This window comes from Triturus cristatus, chromosome 12 (genome assembly GCF_964204655.1).
Source record: "Triturus cristatus chromosome 12, aTriCri1.1, whole genome shotgun sequence".
In the NCBI taxonomy this organism is placed as follows: domain Eukaryota; kingdom Metazoa; phylum Chordata; class Amphibia; order Caudata; family Salamandridae; genus Triturus; species Triturus cristatus.
Genome location: NC_140595.1, coordinates 110,471,379 through 110,491,453, shown reverse-complemented (window position 1 = coordinate 110,491,453; position 20,075 = coordinate 110,471,379). Strand labels below are relative to the sequence as shown.

At 44.9% G+C, this 20,075-nt stretch overlaps 1 protein-coding gene across 1 annotated transcript in view; it reads right to left on the bottom strand.

The window, feature by feature from the left end:
* The window catches only part of NUP210L (nucleoporin 210 like), a 358,615-nt gene that overhangs the window by 306,991 nt on the left and 31,549 nt on the right, over positions 1–20,075 (bottom strand). Inside the window, exons 2-5 of the mRNA XM_085637033.1 lie at positions 11,160–11,296; positions 9,736–9,867; positions 7,705–7,798; positions 6,038–6,188 (exon numbers count right to left, since the gene is read on the bottom strand). Coding sequence (XP_085493159.1) covers positions 6,038–6,188; positions 7,705–7,798; positions 9,736–9,867; positions 11,160–11,296 — 514 coding nt within the window. The remainder of the gene's footprint in view (positions 1–6,037; positions 6,189–7,704; positions 7,799–9,735; positions 9,868–11,159; positions 11,297–20,075) is intronic.

The window sequence follows — 20,075 nt, the reverse complement described above, 5'->3', positions numbered from 1 at the left end:
GAATATAAAGCACTGGTGGCAAACGCGGCTAAGGTTCTTAGCAGGGAACAACAAGGGCGATTGTATGATGTAGGTGACAAGGCTGGGAAACTAATAGCATGGTTAGACAGAAAAGAACGAGTGAATAGAGTTGTGCCAGAAATAGTGACGGTCGGCGGGGATATTGTCACAGACCCCGACGGGATAGTCCAGTGTTTCGCGGACCACTTCCGCATGGTCTATACGTCCGTGTCGGACAAGCCGGAGGAAGACTCGCACGAATTGCTGCGAGATATTGCCCTGCCTTGTCTCTCCAACGTAGACAGGGAGGACCTTGATGGTAACATCACTGCCGATGAGGTTGCAGTTGCTATCCGCTCGCTAAACCCGGGCAAGGCCTCGGGCCCGAATGGCTTGCCGATCGAGTTGTATAAACTCAGGCCGGATAAGATTGCTCCGCATTTGCGAGATATGTTTGTAGAGGCACGGGAGCAGGGGTGTCTCCCATTTGACCAACGTCTGGCGACAATAGTGGTTATACACAAAGATGGCAAGCCCCGGAACAGGTGTGGATCGTATAGGCCTACTCAACGCTGAGCCAAAAATCCTCGCCAAACTGTTGGCTAACCGTTTGATCACGGTCATTGGGGACTTGATCCACCCGGACCAATCCGGGTTTATCCCACACCGCAACACTGCGTTGAACCTCAGGCGACTCCATGGCGTGCTCGCGAAGGTTGGGACGCTGCGGGAGTCGGCCATCTTGGCGTCACTTGATGCCACGATGGCTTTCGACACTGGAATGGCCGTATCTGTGGGCAGCGCTCACAAAATTTGGCTTCGGACCGGGTTTTATAGGCTGGATTAGGCTACTCTATGAGGAACCTTTGGCTAAAATCACGGTGAAGGGAAGGGTGTCATCTCCGTTCGAGCTTGGGAGGGGCACCCGGCAGGGTTGTCCTCTGTCGCCACTATTGTTCGCCCTAGCCCTTGAGCTGCTGGCGGCATGGATTAGATGGCAGCAGACATAAAAGGGATCCGATGGTCGCCAGACCACGAGGACCGCATTTCTTTGTACGCAGACGACATTTTGTTATATTTGACCTCACCTAGGAAATCCCTCATAGTGGTCCGTGACGTCTTGAATTCGTTTGGTAGATACTCGGGTCTCGCCATTAATTGGGGAAAGTCGCATCTATATGTTCTCAGTGGTGACACCCCTATCGTCCCGCGGAATTGCTCCATCCAGATCGCCCAGCAGGGCTTTCTGTACTTGGGGATATATTTCCATCGATCCCTCTGTCCGATACGAGAAGAACGTACTCCCTCCGTTGTCACGTTTGAGACGGGACGTTGCGGGTTGGAGGCGGCTGCCGCTCTCCCTCCTAGGCCGGGCCGCATTGTTTAAAATGATGTCTCTTCCCCGATTTCTCTATGCCCTACAGAACACCCTAGAGTTAGTTCCGGCCTGTTATTTTCGTGAGGTGAAGAGCCTCCAGCGCTCGCTGTTATGGGACGGTCGACCGCGTATAGCTATTGCAAAGGTGACCCTTCCATGGTATGACGGGGGGATTGCACTCCCTGACATCAGAAGATATTATTGGGCTACCCAATTGGGAGCGATTAACCACGGTGTTTATGGTCCGGCGTTGAACCCTGGGTTTGCTATGGATCGGTGGTTGAAGCGCGGGGGTAATTATCTTAGGGCGCAGTATTCCAAATCACTGGATGGGTCCCTCACGGGACCAACCTAGACGGCAGTGCATGTGTGGAAGGCGGTTACAAATTCGTTGGGCTGGAAGGACAGACTTACCCAGGCTACTCCGCTTTTCGAATCCGATATATTGGGGAAATTATGGCACACGAAAGGGTTTGAGAAGTGGGACCTCATTGGGATTTCTAGAGTTGGGGATTTGCTGACTAAGGGTAAGGTGAAATCGTTTGAGATGCTGCAGAAGGAGTACGAATTAGGGGGTACTGAATACTTTCGGTACGCCCAGGTGCGTCACGCTCTGCTATCTGTCTGGGCCGAGGGGGAGGTCGTGCCTGAGTCTTCTCCTTTGGAGGATCGGATTCTGGATGGTCATATGCCGGAGAGTACAATCTCCTTGATTTACAAGAAGCTTGTAAATGTTCGGACCGACCTCCTCCTTGATGTGCGAGAACAATGGACTAGGGATGGTCTCGAGCTGGATGATGAGGACTGGCAATATACCATCTCCTCTCCGAAGGAGGTGGCGATCCCGGCTAGACTGCGGCTGGTGCATCTTAAGATACTTCACCGGGTTTATGTCACGGGGCCCCGCCTGATTCATATGGGTTTCTCTGATGATGGCTTATGTAAGAGAGGCTGTGGGATGTTGGGCACCTTTCTACACATTATTTGGGAGTGTGGGGAGATCGTAGAGTTCTGGAAACAAATTCATGACGTGATGGAAGAGGTCACGGGTATCGCGCTCTTCCCGGAGGCAAGACGATGCCTATTGAATGTCTGGGGTCCCACCGACTATGACGCTGCCCAGACCCAATGGGTGACCCTGGGGAATATGGTGGCGAAGCGAGATATTGCGCAGCTGTGGGGATCCCAGAGACCTCCCACCTTGGTAACATGGATGGAAAACATGGACTGGGGCATGTTCCGGGAGAAAACGGTGTACAGTGCCCGAGGTCGCCCTAAGAAATGGCATAAGATATGGGGGCAATGGAACCATTATAGGGGAGATATTTGTGTGCCCCCGGTTACTGAGATGCTCGATGTGCAACTTTCCCCCTAGCTCTACTCCCAACTTTGATGTAAAACTGTTTATAACCTGGAGTCCTGTACCTCTGCTTTCCCCTCACTTCTTTGGCGTGGTGTACTGCTCCGCTGATGGGATTTGGACCTCGCCCCGGCTGAGAACTAGCGCACGCTTATTGTATGCTCTGCCCTGCTTGTGTTTTTATTTTTTGGTTTCCATTAAAATTAAACCTTTGTTACTCCTGATGTATAGCTATGGACCTTCCAACGTATTGTTCTCATCGTGCTGCCGGACCTCCGGGATGTCAGCTGAATAGCTGTGTACCATGGTGACGTAAATAAAGGTTTTAAAAAAAAAAAAAAGATCGCTTAGGAGTTGTATATATTTTTGCCAAGTGTAATATTTTACATATTTGTAATTTTAGGACTACACGCATGGTGTCCACTTTGTGGAACGTTTATCCTGAATACAGTATGTCTGAGTTGGTCCTGGTGACGAATAAGTGATAGAGTCCATCGGCCTGGAGGGTCACTGAGAAAACCTCTGCTGGATAATGTAGGTTTGATCTAGCAATTATGAAAAGTTAAAACAAAGGCAGTATGTCTGACTTAGTTATTGGTAAAATAAAATATTTTAAAGTCAACAGGTTATTATAGTGAGGTAAAGCCTGTCCATGGGTATTTTGTTATCTACTCACACAGGTACTGTGGGAGACAAGGGGTTTGGTGTTGGTTAAAGTCTTGTGGCAGAAGATCTGCTCTGTGAGAATCCTTGTTAGGGCACCTTGGGAGCTGTTGTATTTTGTTTTGCCATCTGTAATGTGCATATTTGTAATTTTATGCAAGTATACCTGGAGGTTGCCTTCTGGTAGCGTTATGCACAGTACAATAGGTCAGCGCTACTTATGGGGAAAAGCCAATGATAAGGGATACAGACCTGAATGTTTAATTGGATAAAAGTTACCCCAGATGCCTTCTGTCCAAACTGTTCATTACAGGTTGACTTATTTATAGTGAAAACAAATTGTAAATACAAGAGGTATTTTAGGAAGTATTGTCATGACACAGGACTTTTGTTACAATGATTCTGGCAGATTACTGTAGTAAGTAAGGATTTTGGTGTTTGTTACACCCCCCGCCCCAGTCACAACCACCCAAGCCAAGCCCTGGGGATAGAAGAGTTGCCTTTGAGAATCTTTGTGAGGCAACACTGGAGGGGCTGTATATTGCTTTACCAACTGTAATTTTATACATATTTGTAACTGAACGATTAGGATCTAGACGCACATGTGCTAAAGTATGTTTTAGATCTGGCCTGGCAACTGTAGCTGTCTGCCAAGCTTCTGGAATGAAAAATAATTCATAAACATGCATGCATACAGTTAGATACATAGAGGAATTTTGGGTCAGCTCTCTTCAGCCACTAGCCTGAGTGTCAATCACTTTCTGCTCATCCAATGACAGTGTAGTGCCTGGTGTAATGCATTAACCCACTTCAGCCACTTGTTCAATGTGCTCTGCATGGGAGTAGGTGCATGATCACCTGTGCCTACCTGCCCGAAACTGAGCGTGGCTCAGTCCAGGGCTCGGACATTTATTTTTGCCTCTTCTCCTTTTATATGTCCTTATTTTTTATTTCTTCTTTCCTATCCTTTTTTGTTTTTCTTTGGACAATGGAACCAAGTTGCTTGTTTATTGCTCATTTCATCTACAGTGGAATGTATCCTGTTTGGCCAATGTTTCTAAACTAGGTGCCTATCCTGAAAAGTTTTGTTCATAGTGTATTATTGTTTCAGTATTGCTGGATAACCGCCTCATTTAAACGCTTTGTATCAGCCATCATGGATTTGTATAGAACTTGTACGAGCAAAGTGATAGGGTGCACTCCATTTTTTACTTTTTAATCTAACTTTCGGCTGCTGTTCAATGGCAAGGATTTAGCGTGCTGCCTTGACATGTGCTCTGTCCTCATAGCACTGGTGAAAAGTTAACCATCCAAGCTGCTGGGTAGCTACGGCCCAGACTCAAGCCGCTACAGCTATACGAACATTCAATTTCAGGAATCCAACATTCAGAAACCACATTGAACCATGTTAATCCATTGTAACCCATATATATTCCGAAAATGCTTCAATGCTGTTACAAAGACAATGTAATTACACACTTATGGTGCTTCAGAAATGCCAATCCAGGCCTTATTCTATAGCACGTCAGAATTCACATGACATCTTTGGAAACCGTGCATATGTGTACCCAATGCATTTCGGGCTCATAAGCCCTTCAAGCAGGGGTCTGAAATGTAAACGAAGTCATCAGTTGACAAAATGGTATAGAACTTAATCACAATACCATTCCAAGACAGCCACTCACTGCTAAGCAGTGCTTAATTTGTAAAATATTAAGTGCCAGGGCTCCGACCAGGAGGCCACTGCAGCTTGTACCACCCATCGCCACTGTCATCGCTGTCCAAACAACTACTGACCATCTCTCGCATGTAAATGCGACAGTCAGATTATTCCAGGCCCCCAAAGCTAAAGGAATGGCTGGGGAGGCAGGTATTAGCAATTTTTTTTAATGTATATTGTTTCCCTAAACAACTGCTATACTGCTCATCTCTAAATTACATGAGCAGCGCAACCTTGTGGCAGGCTGCCCTAAGTGTGATGTTGATAATTAGGTGTCGGTGCCGAGAACTGGAAACCAATTAGGTGCCGGTGCTGAGCACCGGAAAGCACCGGCTCAAATTAAGCACTGCTGCTAAGCGTAGTTTTTAATTTTTTAATTGTCAACTCGTGCTAGCCACATTTATACGGTAGCATTTTTCTTGTTCTGAATTTGTTCATTTATTTCATATTGCATATGCTTGCCAAGCTTGTGTGTTTTACTGTACATGGGTGAGTGAATTAATGTAAGAATGAGTCAGAGAGTGGATGAATGGATGTACTAAAACATTTTGTGTAAAACTTCCTATTTCAGATATTGGTATTCATTTGGCAAGTTAGTAATGTCTTGGATAATAGGAGGACAGGTCCTCATAAACTAAGTAGCCAAACTTGTGAATTGAGCTGAAGGGTGGTGCAGCAAGCATCCTTGTTGCCACAGAAGATACTCCCTTCAGGGAAGCGAGAAGAGGAGCTCGCGGGCTCAACTTCACGAGTCGTGCTATCAGGATCTACATGTAGACAAGAGAGTCACGCATTTATTTGTGGTCCTGCTGATCAGGAATAATTTTCCAATATACAGACAACACCACCTCAAAATCAGACAGGCTATGAAATTCCAGAAGCCAAGTTTGGTAAAATTACAGACAAATTACTTTACCTTGTAAATTGGCTCAAGTACTCGCACTTTGATGGCGCTAGCTCCAGTTCTGATTCCGGACACCAGAATCAGGTCCCCTTGTTTGTGACGTAACTCCATGTCTGCAATGTAATCCGGAGGTGTGTACTCTGCTTCCGAATACTTCAAAATCCTACAAGAGGAAAGTGGGAGAGATTTATTGGCAGTTACCAAGAATGGGGCAACAAGTCCAAAAGAAACTACTGCGGGCAATGAAGAGGGAGGGTGTGCAAAAAAATATATTCAAAGGATCACATAGACATCCAGAGCTAGAACCAAGACTGAGAACTGGCCAAGGAACAGATTGACATATGGAGACATTGTGGATTGGTCCCAGACCAACAATCATAGGTGTACGGAATCCGAAGTAAGCATCAAGTGGTTCTAAGGGATGAGGTAGGAAACAGTGGACCAGGAACAAGACTGCCAAACTCACTGCAGTTAATGACAGACCACGTAGGCGCCATGGAGTGGCAAGATGGCAGAAGCAACCCAAGGGCAATGGCGTACCTGATGAAAAGTCCACAACTAATCTAAGATTGAACTGACATCCAGGGAGCACATACTAACACCTAGGTAGCCAGGGGCACGATAGACAAACATGAAAAGAAAGTCATAGTGGTACGGGGACAAAAAAGGATGAGAGATTATACTAATACAACAGGCGCATTGGACACCAGCTAACCAGATTGGGAAAGCAGAGAATGGACAATCAGAAACACTGACACAAGTGTTAGTAAGAACCAGAGAGACATCAAACCTCAATCGCAGGGGAGGCAGTCAGACACAGTGGAAGCAGAAGCCACAAAACAACCACAAGGATCTAGTTGAAATTAGGATTGAGACAATAGGGCAAACGGACATCCAAGGGTGACCAAAGGCTGGGCAGACACCAAAGAGCAAACTGGTGCAGAGCATTCCTTAAAAAGCCAACACAAATGACAAAGGTCACCCAAACTGGACAGACTGAAGAGAATTACCAAGGATGACCAGGGGAGATACAGGCACAAACGTAACTCAAATTTAAACTGAGTGTGAATTGGGACTGGGCAGGAAGACACTGTAGAGTGACCAGTTGTTGAAAACATTGCCAAAATGAACCAAACACTTGAAGCACACTAGAGGGGGACTGCACAATTACACTTCAGTGACCAGGAAGAAGATGCATCGGAGATCGACCAAAGGGCAGGGAGACCCCCACGGACAAAAGTGCTGGACAGACACCTAAATGCAACAAAGTGACAGGCAGGCACAAGAAAGCATCCAGGAGTTGGATATACAAATGAAATAAACCATAACGTGGCAGACAAATAGAGGCGTGGGAGGACACCCGAGGGTTGCCAAAGGAAAGAATTATGCCCCAAGGCAAGTTAAATCACAACTAGACGCAACCAGATTGCTACGAGGGGGAGGAATGAAGAAGGTGGACAATCACAGAGGGGCACAGTGGCAGCACGAAAAGGGCAGAAGAGACATAAACGACATCTAGCAGGGTGACAGAGGGAGCTTTGGTCATCAGGTACCTTTGGGTGATAGGAATCAAGATCAATTCTAATGGGTTATTAGTGTTTGGATTTGAACTGTAGACATTGGTCAGGGGAGTGCTAGCAGGAATGGTTGTTCCATATGGTTAAAAAAAAAACAAAGACCTGATCCTGTTTGATGGCTCAATGTTCTCGGTCTCGTCGTCCTTCACAATACTCCACTCGAAACTTATTCCTGAAAGGCTGCTGAAGGTATTTCCTGTACAGAGAAGTGAAAATTCCATCTTCAGATAGACACACACACTGACTCTTCAAAGGCAACAACATCAAAAAGTCAAGTCCTCGACCCTTGAGGACTCTGGCCACAGCTTTGGCGACAAGTGCCGAAGCTTCAGCCGCACAGTCTTCCTGTCAGATAAGCTCAAAGGCTAGCACTGACTAAGCGCAGTGAAAAGCACTAAGACCCATCACAAGGACAAGCCGAGCTTTGGTATCAGTACCTGCCTCGTACCCAAAGCAGCACCTGCCAAGCTCCATTACCTGACGAGCTCCACCAATTGCAAAATCTGAGACATATCACCAACCCCAACTCAGGCAATCACAAGTTATTTTACGAGCATTGTACTGATGACAACGATGAACTACTAGAGCACAAACTGAGTCCTCATCAACAGCTAGGACTAAGGCTATACATGAAAAAAACACAACCTGACAGCAAAACAACAAATAGACTTGTGTTATCAAACCACATACTACCAATATACTGTTGACATCAACCACTGTGCCATTCTACTAGCACTAGTTTAGGCTGAAAATTAATTAAGAATCATACTGTTCGTACTAATTCGACACTATACTTCCTGCATTGACAAAAATACACATTTCCAGTCCTGGGTGAGCATAATGATGCAGCACAGTGTGGACCATACTGCTGGCACCCACAACCAATCACCATGATGTTAACATTGAGCCAAGAACCAGAATACTGACCCATACCAAGCAACATACTTGAAGGAGCACAAAGGGCATAGCATGGCTGTTGCCAACCTTGTTATCATACTGCTGGTAAAACAACTGTACAGTCCCTAACACGACATTGCTGGCCAAAAAACAGGCATGATGTCGCTATTATCATAGCACTTATCAAAATGCAGACAAACAAGAGGCATCGATCGGCTGAGGGAAGTAAACTTACCAACAGACGCCTCATGACTATACTGCAAGCACCAATCCAAATTTTAGATAGTTTACCAAGGCACGATTACTATTCTGAGGACACGAGTCCGAAGGCCTTGATTGTGTCTCACATTCAAGATTTGAATCAAGCCAATCATTACATTTATTATACCAAACCATGTAGTACAATGCTGGCAATGAATCAAGCATCACGGAGTATGTCTGAAACAATCAGTATGCTGTGATCAAAGTATCAAAGTTTAAAACTAATGCTACTGGACCAAGCACCTAAGCACAAACCATACAGCTGGTACCCAAACCATTTAAAACCCTTCACAATGGATAAAGTGCCACAATTCTGGTTCCAAATAAATTAACATATTTCAGGCAACAATATAATCACTATGTTGGCTAGCACTGACTTAAGCAACACACTGTTGTCATTCATCTGAGCACAACAATTCTAACACTACACTAACCCTACGGTAAACATTATTTTGGCCACCTAAGCAAGAACTACTTTCACCAAAGTCAAGCACCATACTAGTCACGATAACCCACCTTACAAACTGCTATTGAAACAAGTTCCAATCTAGAGGCGTCAACGCATTTACCATTCTACTGCCACCAATCAAAACATCATAAAGTTGACGTCAATCAAAAGCTCAGTACTGGTGCTGTTCACCCAAGCAATACACTGCTGACATCAATCAGAGCAGCATTCAGCAGCTGTGGTCCACCCAAGCACTATACTAATGCCAGTAACCAAACCAGCATACTGCTTGGATTGACCCATGCACAATTCCATTGAAGTGCTGGTAATGGTTAGATCTACCTAGAAATAATCAATAGCACCAACAAGCCAACAGCAATTGTGCCTAATGAAGCACAACCTTAACAACAAACAAGCAACACCCACCTGGCACATCACACAATCCTCATCATCAATTGGTCATGCCTGAATCAAATTGCGTGCATCATTCCTCATCCAGCTGTGGCACCATTTGAGCAGGTTCTTACCTTCTTCGTCCATCGCACTTACAGCAAGTTCTAGTGGTGCATCATCCACATACAATTCCCGCGATCTTGAGACGATTGCGATACTGTGGATCAGGTCAACAACAACATCACAGCGCACCAAATGTCCAGTTACTGAATTTTCAAACCAAACAAAGACAAAAGGGTTACATGATGGTAGAACTGCTCATTATAGGACAGTCAGTACAAACTTAGGAAACTACAGTAGGATTGCATTTACACGATTAAAGGTTGTTGGGGCCTAGGGGCTATCAAGAAACCTGGATGAAACTCAAAAAACATAATGGACATAACAAGAGGTCACTCAAATACACATATGGTGATTCTGAGTGACACAGCAGGGGTCGCTTAGGGACATAAGGGGGTCAATCAACTTAGCAAATTGCTATCACATGGACACAGGAGGGTTATTCTTCAGGGAACAAGGGTCTCTGAGAACACACGAGTAGAGGATTGAGAGCCATAGTTATCTGTGGACTCTAAGACTTAAAGTTAGTAAGAATCAGAGAAACACAGGAAGGAGGCCCGCACAAAATGAAGGTGAGAATCAGAGGAACACAAAAAGGAGGCTCACAAAAAAGGAGGATGCTCTGAAGGTCTTAGGAGAGCCCTGCTAGAGTCTACTTTATTTATACAGGGAACCACTATTTGTCCCTCAAAATGCTGTTCCTTATGTTTTTTGAAGACACCTCAGCTGCATCATGAAGAGTACTGTGTGGTGTTACCAAGAGTTTACTTGCACAGACACCCATTTAAATGCCCTTAAATGTATGAATTCCCTTCGCTCAACTTGAAGACATCTTAAATTCAATCCCATACAAAATTTATCAGTGCACCCTCTGCTGTGCCAGACGGGTTTACACGCCCTGTATTAGATATGCTCACCCTGTGCCCAACAGTCTCACTCTAGGCCCATGACATGTTCTCAATGTTCTGACGCTAAAAGCTCAAATTTCCTTGCCCTGAAAACTCCATGAGATGTGGCTGTGCAAGACCCTAATGTCACATCCTTAATATCTCACTTATCTTTGTGTCACTTACAGCTTCACATTCGGTGGTCTTTGACAGCCCAATTCGCAACCTACCCAAGCAATTCCCTACTGTGGACTATGGGCATCCTTTGTGTTGCTACCGAGAACCATTAGTACAATATCTTGAAATGCCTTCTGCGTATGCTTCAGTGACCTCTGTGATATGCACATTGCAGGTCAATTCTAGTTCAAAGATATTATTTGTTGTTCCTAAGTGCTCTCTATGAGGTGTCCAATAGGATCTTCTTTTGTGTGTCAGGGACAGCTTTCCATACTGTACAGCGCAAATCCCCCACTCTCTCCCGTGCATTGCTGATGTCTCTTTAGCAAGACCTTTGCCCCGAGTTTGTGACCCTCGAGTAAGGTCACACCTACCTTGGTCTTCAGCGATGATGACACTGCTGAGCCTGGTGGGCTGCATTGACTGAGAAGACAGGAAAGCCATTTGGGAACAGCTGCTGCCATTGATGTACACTGGAGTGACAGAGACTACATCAGGACGAGTGGAGGACCTGAGGAAAGACAATCTAAGCTTGTTATTTTCTCCTATGCTTCGATCGCTGATTGGTGCAAATGACAAAGATTCTTCTCCATAGGCCAAACTTCCCCTTTAAGATTAAAGTACCAGCTGCCTGTGGTTTAGCTTCCATCACTCACAGTGTACCTCCATACTAGTGGTTGTGCCTACTATATCCATATCTGAAGGTGTAGACTACCAACTGCGCATCCAATCCACAAACTGCATTTTGTAGTATGTACTACTTACTTACTGCAAGATGGAATTCACAAAGCTACGCATGTAAATCTCAACCTCCACCTCTCCCATCTATTGTTTGGGGAGAACCATACACATGTAAGTTTACTACTTACTAGTAAATGCAGGAGGGACCGGGGGTGCCTAGGAAAACAGGATTACTACTAATAAATGGGAGGGGTTACAGAGGAGTAAGTCTACGGGCAGCTAAAGAGGGGCTTAGAGAGGGACAGACAACAACCCACAAAAGAGAAAGCTCATGGCTTTTCACAAACTTTTTAAGTTCACTTTTGAAGTTACTACAGCCAAAAAGGACCTACAAAGGTAGCAAATGTACTCCAGCTCAGACTTGGAGTAAGACCAGAACCACATATGGCCAACCAGTGGTATTGTAAACACTTCCTCTAGAAAAGAATAGAGGCAGGGACTTAAATAGAACACCATAGGAAATAATGTTACAATAAGTTAATTTATTTTGACTTTTTAAAAATATATTTTTAATTTAATGTTTGACTCAAAGTCAAAAGTTTCTATTAGGATTTGGAACTCAAAGAGGTCCACATAAAAAAGACAGAAAGGTCTACAAAACCAAATCCCACAATTAATAATATACAAAATTAAATACATGCCAAGAACGGTCTCATAAATGCGCTACTAGATTGTGGAAAAATTCAGAACCTGACGAATCCCATCAATAATTATATACAAAGTAAGGCACATGGCAAAAACAATCAATGTCCAAACACACTCTACGTGTATAAAAGGACCTTGGACAAATAAAGTGCAAATGCGCTATTGGTTTGTGAATAAGTGCGGAAGCTGACCAAGGTAACGAATGTAACAGGGACAACAGTGTAATTCTGATACAATACTTCAGTATAGATCCGTGCAATCAGCTTTAGGCAATGTAAATGCAGTAATCTACTTAAACTGTGCAAATCTTACTACCCTGGAGGACATACCCTGGGGGACCATATTCAGCAACTTCAAGAGCAATACAGTAAAAATATAGTCCAGTCTAAAAAATGTTAAAAAATTGTTTTAAAAAAAGATAAAAGGTTTTGAACAAACTATTTCCGAGGGTGGGGCCAAAAGACAGTTCCGGGCCTCCACTGCTGAGGAAATATTATATTTTAGGAAAACTGGTCTTAACAGTCCAGCCCGAACTGCCAGGCCACTGGAATCAAGCTATCCTGGCTGAAGAGGGGTGAAACCCCGAAACCGGCCCTAGGATGCTTATTTCCAGTTCAGGGAGGACCTGGCCTGGCAGTTCGGGCTGGACTGTTCCCATGAGGCACAGGGTCAAGACTGATTTGCATATGGCCATGTCTGAACTGGGGTGGTGTGGTGAACAAAATAACGATGGATTAAACCCAGATCTGTGACTGGGGGTGAATGTTTTTCCAATGTGCAACATTCCGTCCATCATCTTGTGTGTTTTGCTGTTCGCCCTATATGGGAAGGGTATGCCCAGACGTGGGTCCCGTGCTCACTACGCCACTGGAGTCAAGCTATCCTGGCTGAAGAGGGGTGAAACCCCGAAGCCGGTCCTAGGATGCTTGATTCCGGTCCAGGGAAGACATGGCTTTGCAGTTCGGGCTGGACTGTTCCCATGAGGCACAGGGTCAAGACTGATTTGCATATGGCCAGGTCTGAACTGGGGTGGCGTGGTGAGCAAAATAACAATGGATTAAACCCAGATCTGTGACTGGGGGTGAATGTTTTGCCAATGTGCAACATTCCGTCCATCATCTTGTGTGTTTTGATGTTTTAAAGCAGCCCTTATGAAGCCCGAATCATTATTCATTAAGCTATTACCCTATCTTAAGCTTGCTGCCACGGCGGACACATAGGTGGAAAGAAGCCCAAATTCAAGCCGGAGTGCCGATGGAGCAGCTGCACAGTTCAAGTTACATAACTGGCGCCAAATGCGCCCTTCCACCTTCTCAAAGAAGGCCCAGTACAGCTCATCCATTGATTCACAGGCATAACTGTATGAAGATGGAAGTTTAATTTTATAAACTGCCAAACCGTGGGTGAAATGTCTTTGCCCGCAGTGTTTATATAGCCTACCGAGCCTGGGGAATTGCCTTACTTCTGCACTGACTAATATGATCGTTATTAAAGCAGTTACTGAAAAATATTCTACCTAAATACGGACACAACTTCACCACTGCTAGCTTTTCTTTCCCTAAAAACCGTTGCACATCTTTGCGATCCCTATAGCCCCTAGACCTAGAAACCATAACTTTGCTCTTGGAAATGTTTATTTTTAGGACCTGTTTGTCAGCATTGTTGCCTACCTCAAAAAGACGCCTCTGTAAACCGATCAGGGTTAAATCTTGCAAGATGGCGTCATTAGCATTGAGCGGACAACCAAGTTTCATTGTTCATATATTTGGAGGGTCCCCCTTACACTGTCCAACTCTACTAGGCAGGTCGTTGATCTAAAGGGAAAAGAGGAGCGGAGCTAATAAGCACCCTTGCTTCAACCCATTATGGGTTTCCACTTTGCTCGACAGGTCCTGGTTCCCTCCCATCAGGACCTGTGTCCAAGTAGAAGAGTGCAAAGCAATAACTAGCTTAAGCAGGTGTGCTGGGATCCCCAGTGCAACCAATTTCCTCCACAGCGTCCCACGGCCAACCCTGTTGAATGCTGTGGAGAAATCTATAAAAGCAGCATATAAGGCCAGACCCTTACCTACTGGATACTTTTGAACCAAAGTTTGGAGGGCTGTGATATTATCTAAAGAACCATAATCCTTACGGAAGCCAGCCTGCTCCACAGGAACAAGATTATTCCCAAAAGTCAAGTCCTGAAGGTGCAGAAGAAAACTCTTGACAGTTTCCCAATCGCATACAATAATGCAATCTGCCTAAAGCTGGCAGGAGAGGTTTTAGGATCCTTTTAAAATAAAGGTACCACTATGCTTCCTTTCCAAGAGGACAGTATAGTCCCATGTATGTAACAGTACTGGAACACTGGCTGGAGAAGAAGGGCCCATGCAGAAATATCTTGTTTAATGAGGAATATCGGCAGATTGCCCAAACCCATCGCCCCAGAATACCTAGCACCCTTAATAAAACTTGTTATCTCCTCACAGGAGGGGGGGCCATATGCATTCACTAAGGGAAACTCGCTAATCGACTCCAACTGAAACCTGTCACTAGAATTTGATGCATATAACTGGGAAATATATTGGGTCCATTCTGCAAAGGATATTAAAGCGGCTTCAGTCATAACTCTACAATCACAGTATTCGGCTATTACAGCCCAGTATTTACGTGAGCCGCCAGAAAGTGCAACTTCTCTCAGCTTTATCCACTTCTAATCCTCCTCTCCTCTACGTTCAGACACCTTTAATCTTGTTCTCACCCGCTTCAGTCGATTGATTTCCCTTTGCCTAAGTAGAGATGAATGTTTAAATTGTTCTCTTACTTAAAAGTTTATCTCTCGATTAAGGTTTTTTTACCTCCCAAGAGATAGCCACCAAGGGTTTTGCACTGGTGACACATTTCTTACTCCCACATGATTTAAATAAAATCCACTGCTTCTTAAAACAGGCAATGGGATTTTCTTGTAGGCCCAGAGCTTGCTATTTTAACAAGTCCTGGCATTTTTATTGAATATTTATTTGACCAAAAGGTATGCCTGTTTGCTTTATTATAAATAATCGTGTCATTTCTGAGATTCCAGGATTCAACATTTTTCTGCTCTTCAAAAAAAAATGGTTGTATGTTTGTGTTGTACATGTAATGGTGCCACATATGGCGAAAGGTATGACTTGTGCACAAGTACATACAACACAGGCTCTCAGTCACCCATACACATATATCCCAATAATTTAGACACATGTTCATACATCCCCACAGACCATGCACTCACTGGCGCACATGGCAGTCCTATCATAGTATCCCCAGTCACAGTATTTTGTTCAAACCATAGTATTGGGCTCCATAGACAGGTAAGGGTAATTGTGGCAGGCGCTAGACTGGGTGGAATGCTCTAATAGCATTATATATGACACAAAAGGGGGAGGTGGGAGGAGCAACTTCCATGAATCAAATATTAGTCAAAGAAGGCTGCTTGCCATTTACCTGGCTGGAGGAAAATAGGTCAATGGCAAGCGGCCTTCCTTGCCAAATATGGGGCCTGTCTGAGTTGCTCCGTCTTCTCCTCTATTGGCATTAATTATCCAGAATTAGGGTTACCCGTCTGAAGTCTTTCCTATAACAGCAAGTACGTTTGCATGCCTGAGTGTGGTGTATGACATAATAACCCTTACCAGCAAGGAGTAGAATTTAAGCAAATATTTTCAGTTTTCTCATTCAAACCACTTTTTAAGCAAAGGTGGAAGAAATGCATTTGGAATTAAAGACATAAATAAGGTTTTGGTGAAGTCAAAGTAAAGAGCAAGGTAAAAAAGCAACAATTAGAAAAACTGAAGCTCGTTGAAGGTGTGGTAGAGAAAGCTCAAAGAAAACTAAGGTACAGGGGGAAATGTTTCTCTTATACATTTCCTCTTCTGCAACTGACTGATAACTCCCCATGCCTTTTTATTTAGTTTTAATCTTTGGTAAAGTAGAAGAACTTGTTATTAAGGAAATATAACCCTAAGGGGTCACTATGCTTCAAGAGGTAACCATTTCCACTGATAGCCAATAAAGGATTCCAGAACTTTTTTCAACTCTTCAAGATTCGAATTTAGGAAAATTATTTAAAAAATGTAGGATGCGTAATTGTAACAAAGCTAATCTTGGGAAAGTGCGAATCCAACTCCATTGAACGCAAGTCATGAGCGCCTGCTAATTGGGGAAATAGGTGAAGATCAGAGCCTTAAAGACCTGAGTGGTTTACAAGTGAGGAAAAAAAGCACAAAACAGAGGTTAAACCAATTTAGGAACCTGGGCTCTTGATCCGAAACGGGACGTTAAATGTAAAAGTATTAAAAAAAATAAACCTCAGAACTGAGCACAAGATTTTGATGCCCTCTGACTCAGAGCCTTTAGGGATTTGATTCCTCTCTGATCCTCTAGAACTCCGAGATCTGCAACACATACTGTAATGCCTTTTTTCTACAAATTTGTACTGTTTAAGTACTCCAAGCAAGGAATATGGGGTTTCGATCCTTTTGCTCCAGTACTGTGTCCCTTCATGTGTCTCCTTTTCTATCCAACACTCGCTGTCTCATCAATGTACACTGTGCACTTGTTGCCACCCTGTTACGATAGTTTGCGAATTGCCTCCCTTTTGCCTCACTCCTTTGTATCTTCCACATCTATTCGCCTTGTCATTTTAATCAGCACAGGTATAATGACCAAATCCAATAAAATACACTGAATTAAATTTTGCATGAACTAATTTCTCCTGTTTACCTCTGAAACTGGCAATACGGCTGAGCCAAAAGCCTGTTGTTGGGTAAAGGTTTAAGCACCTATAATAGTCTCATAAAATACAGCCTTTGGTAATCTCCCCGTCTTGTCAGAATGCTTGGCAAATATGCAGTGTTTATGTACTGCTCATATGCACTAGTAACAAATTACAGCACCAATGGCAACTCGCACATATGGACTGCACTACATGTGCCTAGGCAACTTCCACTGTCCAGAAGAAAGAGTTAAATGAGTGGGAGCCCCAAGTGCCTGTTCACTCAGGTGGCTATGTGTTTCATGGGCACGCTGCTATGGAGAAATTGTATTCCAGGGTACAGTGTTAAACTCACGTGACTTCTAATAACATAAGTTTCGGTCCAGGCCTACCTAAACATCTACTAATTACTGGCCAATGTATGTGTAGACTTGTTCTGTACAATGCGCTTATAAAGTTTGCTTGCGACAAAGCTCCCACAAATCTCCCTAGAAATCTTCGGGTTCTATCACTATGGTCGCTCACTGTGAGCAGCAGAATGTTAGTTTCATCATTTTGCCTGGACTGCCTTCTATTCCAAGTCTAGCCCTGATTGGCCCACCACTCAACACATCGCTCAAATCTAGGCATGATCTTAACCCCATGTGAACCAAGCTAAGAAAGGGTGATTTTACACAGAGGTAGAAGAGGGCGAGATCTGTGGGGCACGACATGCCCATACACTTTTATTTTATGAAAGCTGGTCCCTTATTAGGTCGAGCATTCGAGACCTCTTGTATATACTTTAGTATATACTTTAGTATATACTAATATGTGTATGTACATTTTATGGGCTCTGGAGATCAGCCCTAGGACTTGTCTGCTTCCGCTTAGGGACTTTTTTTTCTGTTCAACTGCCTCTATTTAACTGTCTTGATAGAAAATGACCAGCAGAGGTCATTAAAATATCAGAATTGCTTTCTGCTAATTGACTTTCTTTTTTTTTATTTTTCTGGTAACTACATCTATTTAAATTTCTTGATAGATAACGACCAGCAGAGGTCTGTAAAATACCAGAATCACTTTAAGCATTCTCTAGATTCCAGTCCATGAAAATTGTCTCCACGACCATCCGTAGACCATATGTCAAGAATTCCTGTCATGCGAGGGGAGGAAAACGGTAACCAGCGAAAACGGACTACATCTCCCAGGATGCTTAGCGGTTGAGAGGTTATGTAAACAGGAGAGCTGTTACATAACTCAAGGAAAACACGCCCTTATGTAAACAGGAGAGCTGTTACATAACTCAAGGAAAACACGCCCTTATGTAAACAGGAGAGCTGTTACATAACTCAAGGAAAACACGCCCTTATGTAAACAGGAGAGCTGTTATATAACTCAAGGAAAACACGCCCTATAAAGGGAGGAACCGGGAGGTACAACGCTGTCGGATATTGTGTTTACACCGACGTACCTGCTTAGTGAAGAGCAGTGTTCCGGAGTGGTGCTCCAGTAAGGCAAGAACGGAGGTAGGTCGAGTAGTTACTCCCTGGGCCGTGTCTTGCCCCATCGTCACCTTTGAAGGACCCGGAAGCTCTACCGGATAACCATTGAGCTTCGCTTTTTGACTCGGCTGAGTCAAAGCGCAGTGGCGCTTTTGCTGGTTGGAGTCGTAACTCCCAGCCCGACCAGAGATACAGGGACTGCCAGCTGTAACGCACACCAGGAGGTGTTTGCCGCGTTACAGACTCGGAAGTCCACGGGATCGATCGAGCGGCTGCTCTCGGTTCAGTCTTCTTTGCTTGTGATTGGGGTATCGGTGACGCATCACCAGGAGGTGACTCCGCGTCCCGGTGCAGTCTGAGGAAGAGGTTGAGCGGCTGCTCCCTTCAGGTAGAGACCCCGGCTGGGTGTTTCCCTGACTCCTCGATTCTCCCCAACACTCTTCGTGCCCCTCACAGCCTACCGATTGGCATTGTCGGCCATTTCATTTCTGCCCTCTGTTGGCATACGCCGGGATCGGCGTATATGCAGAGGACGGTTAGGACCATCCGTGCTGTGGGCTGGTAACGTACTTAGCCTGGAGGATTCCAGTGACTATAACCTTTGTTTATTCCTTGTATTATTTTTGCCTTCATTAAAATAACTAAACCTTCACAAGTGGTTGCGTTCTCATTATCGTGTCTGTTAAACGATCCTGAGACGTTCAGGGCGTTACAAAATATCCGACCTTAATAACACTAACTGTCTCCCGGTCGATAACAGACATGGCAACACTCGATGTAAAAGCCAGACTGGATGCTATCCAATTGGACCCGCTCACGCCCAGCACCTCCCTCACGAACCAGACCCCTGCGGTAGTAGTGGAAATGCCGGTAGCCGTCCCCTTGGCAACACCAGAGAGGTACAGTGGGGATCCTAACACAGTGCAGGTATTCCTCACACAAGTGGCGCTACATTTATCGTGCAAACCAAGGGCGTTCCCCACGAGTCAGGCTCGTGTGGCTTTCCTTATATCCTATTTGGCTGGAAACGCGGCACAATGGGCCGTACCTCTGGTGAGCAGGGACGACCCCATCTTATGTGATTGGGGTGCTTTTCGCGAGGAATTCCTGAAGGTCTTCGACAGAAGGGCTGACACGTACACGGCGGACCGTGAAATGCTTGAGTTGAGACAGGGATCCAACGACCTGGTGCAGTATCGCAACGCGTTCCGAAGGCTGGTTGCGGAAACCAAGTGGCCTGTTGCTAAACAGACGGCGCTCTTCCATCACGGGCTGTGCGATGAGCTCAAGGACGCCGTGGCTCATATTGACCCACAACCCAAGACATGTGAGGGCCTTATCAACCTGGTATTACGGCTGGAACATAGGCTAAGTGAAAGAAAGGGGGATCATGGGAGAAAAGGAAAATCCCTTCCATCCTATGTGACAGTGGGAAGTCCTGAAACTGCCACCGCATCCAAGGGAGAACCCATGGACATCGGCGCAATACGAGCGAGCCTCACAGCCACGGAGAAAGAGTCACGCCGTAAACAAGGATTGTGCCTATATTGTGGCAAAAAAGGCCACTACGTACGTGAATGCCCTGCCAAACCGAAGACGTCACGTTATCGGGCCAACCGGTCGGTAACAGCCGTGGTGGACGTACCGGCGGAAAACTAGAGGACTCCCAGACCAAAGAAGGGGCA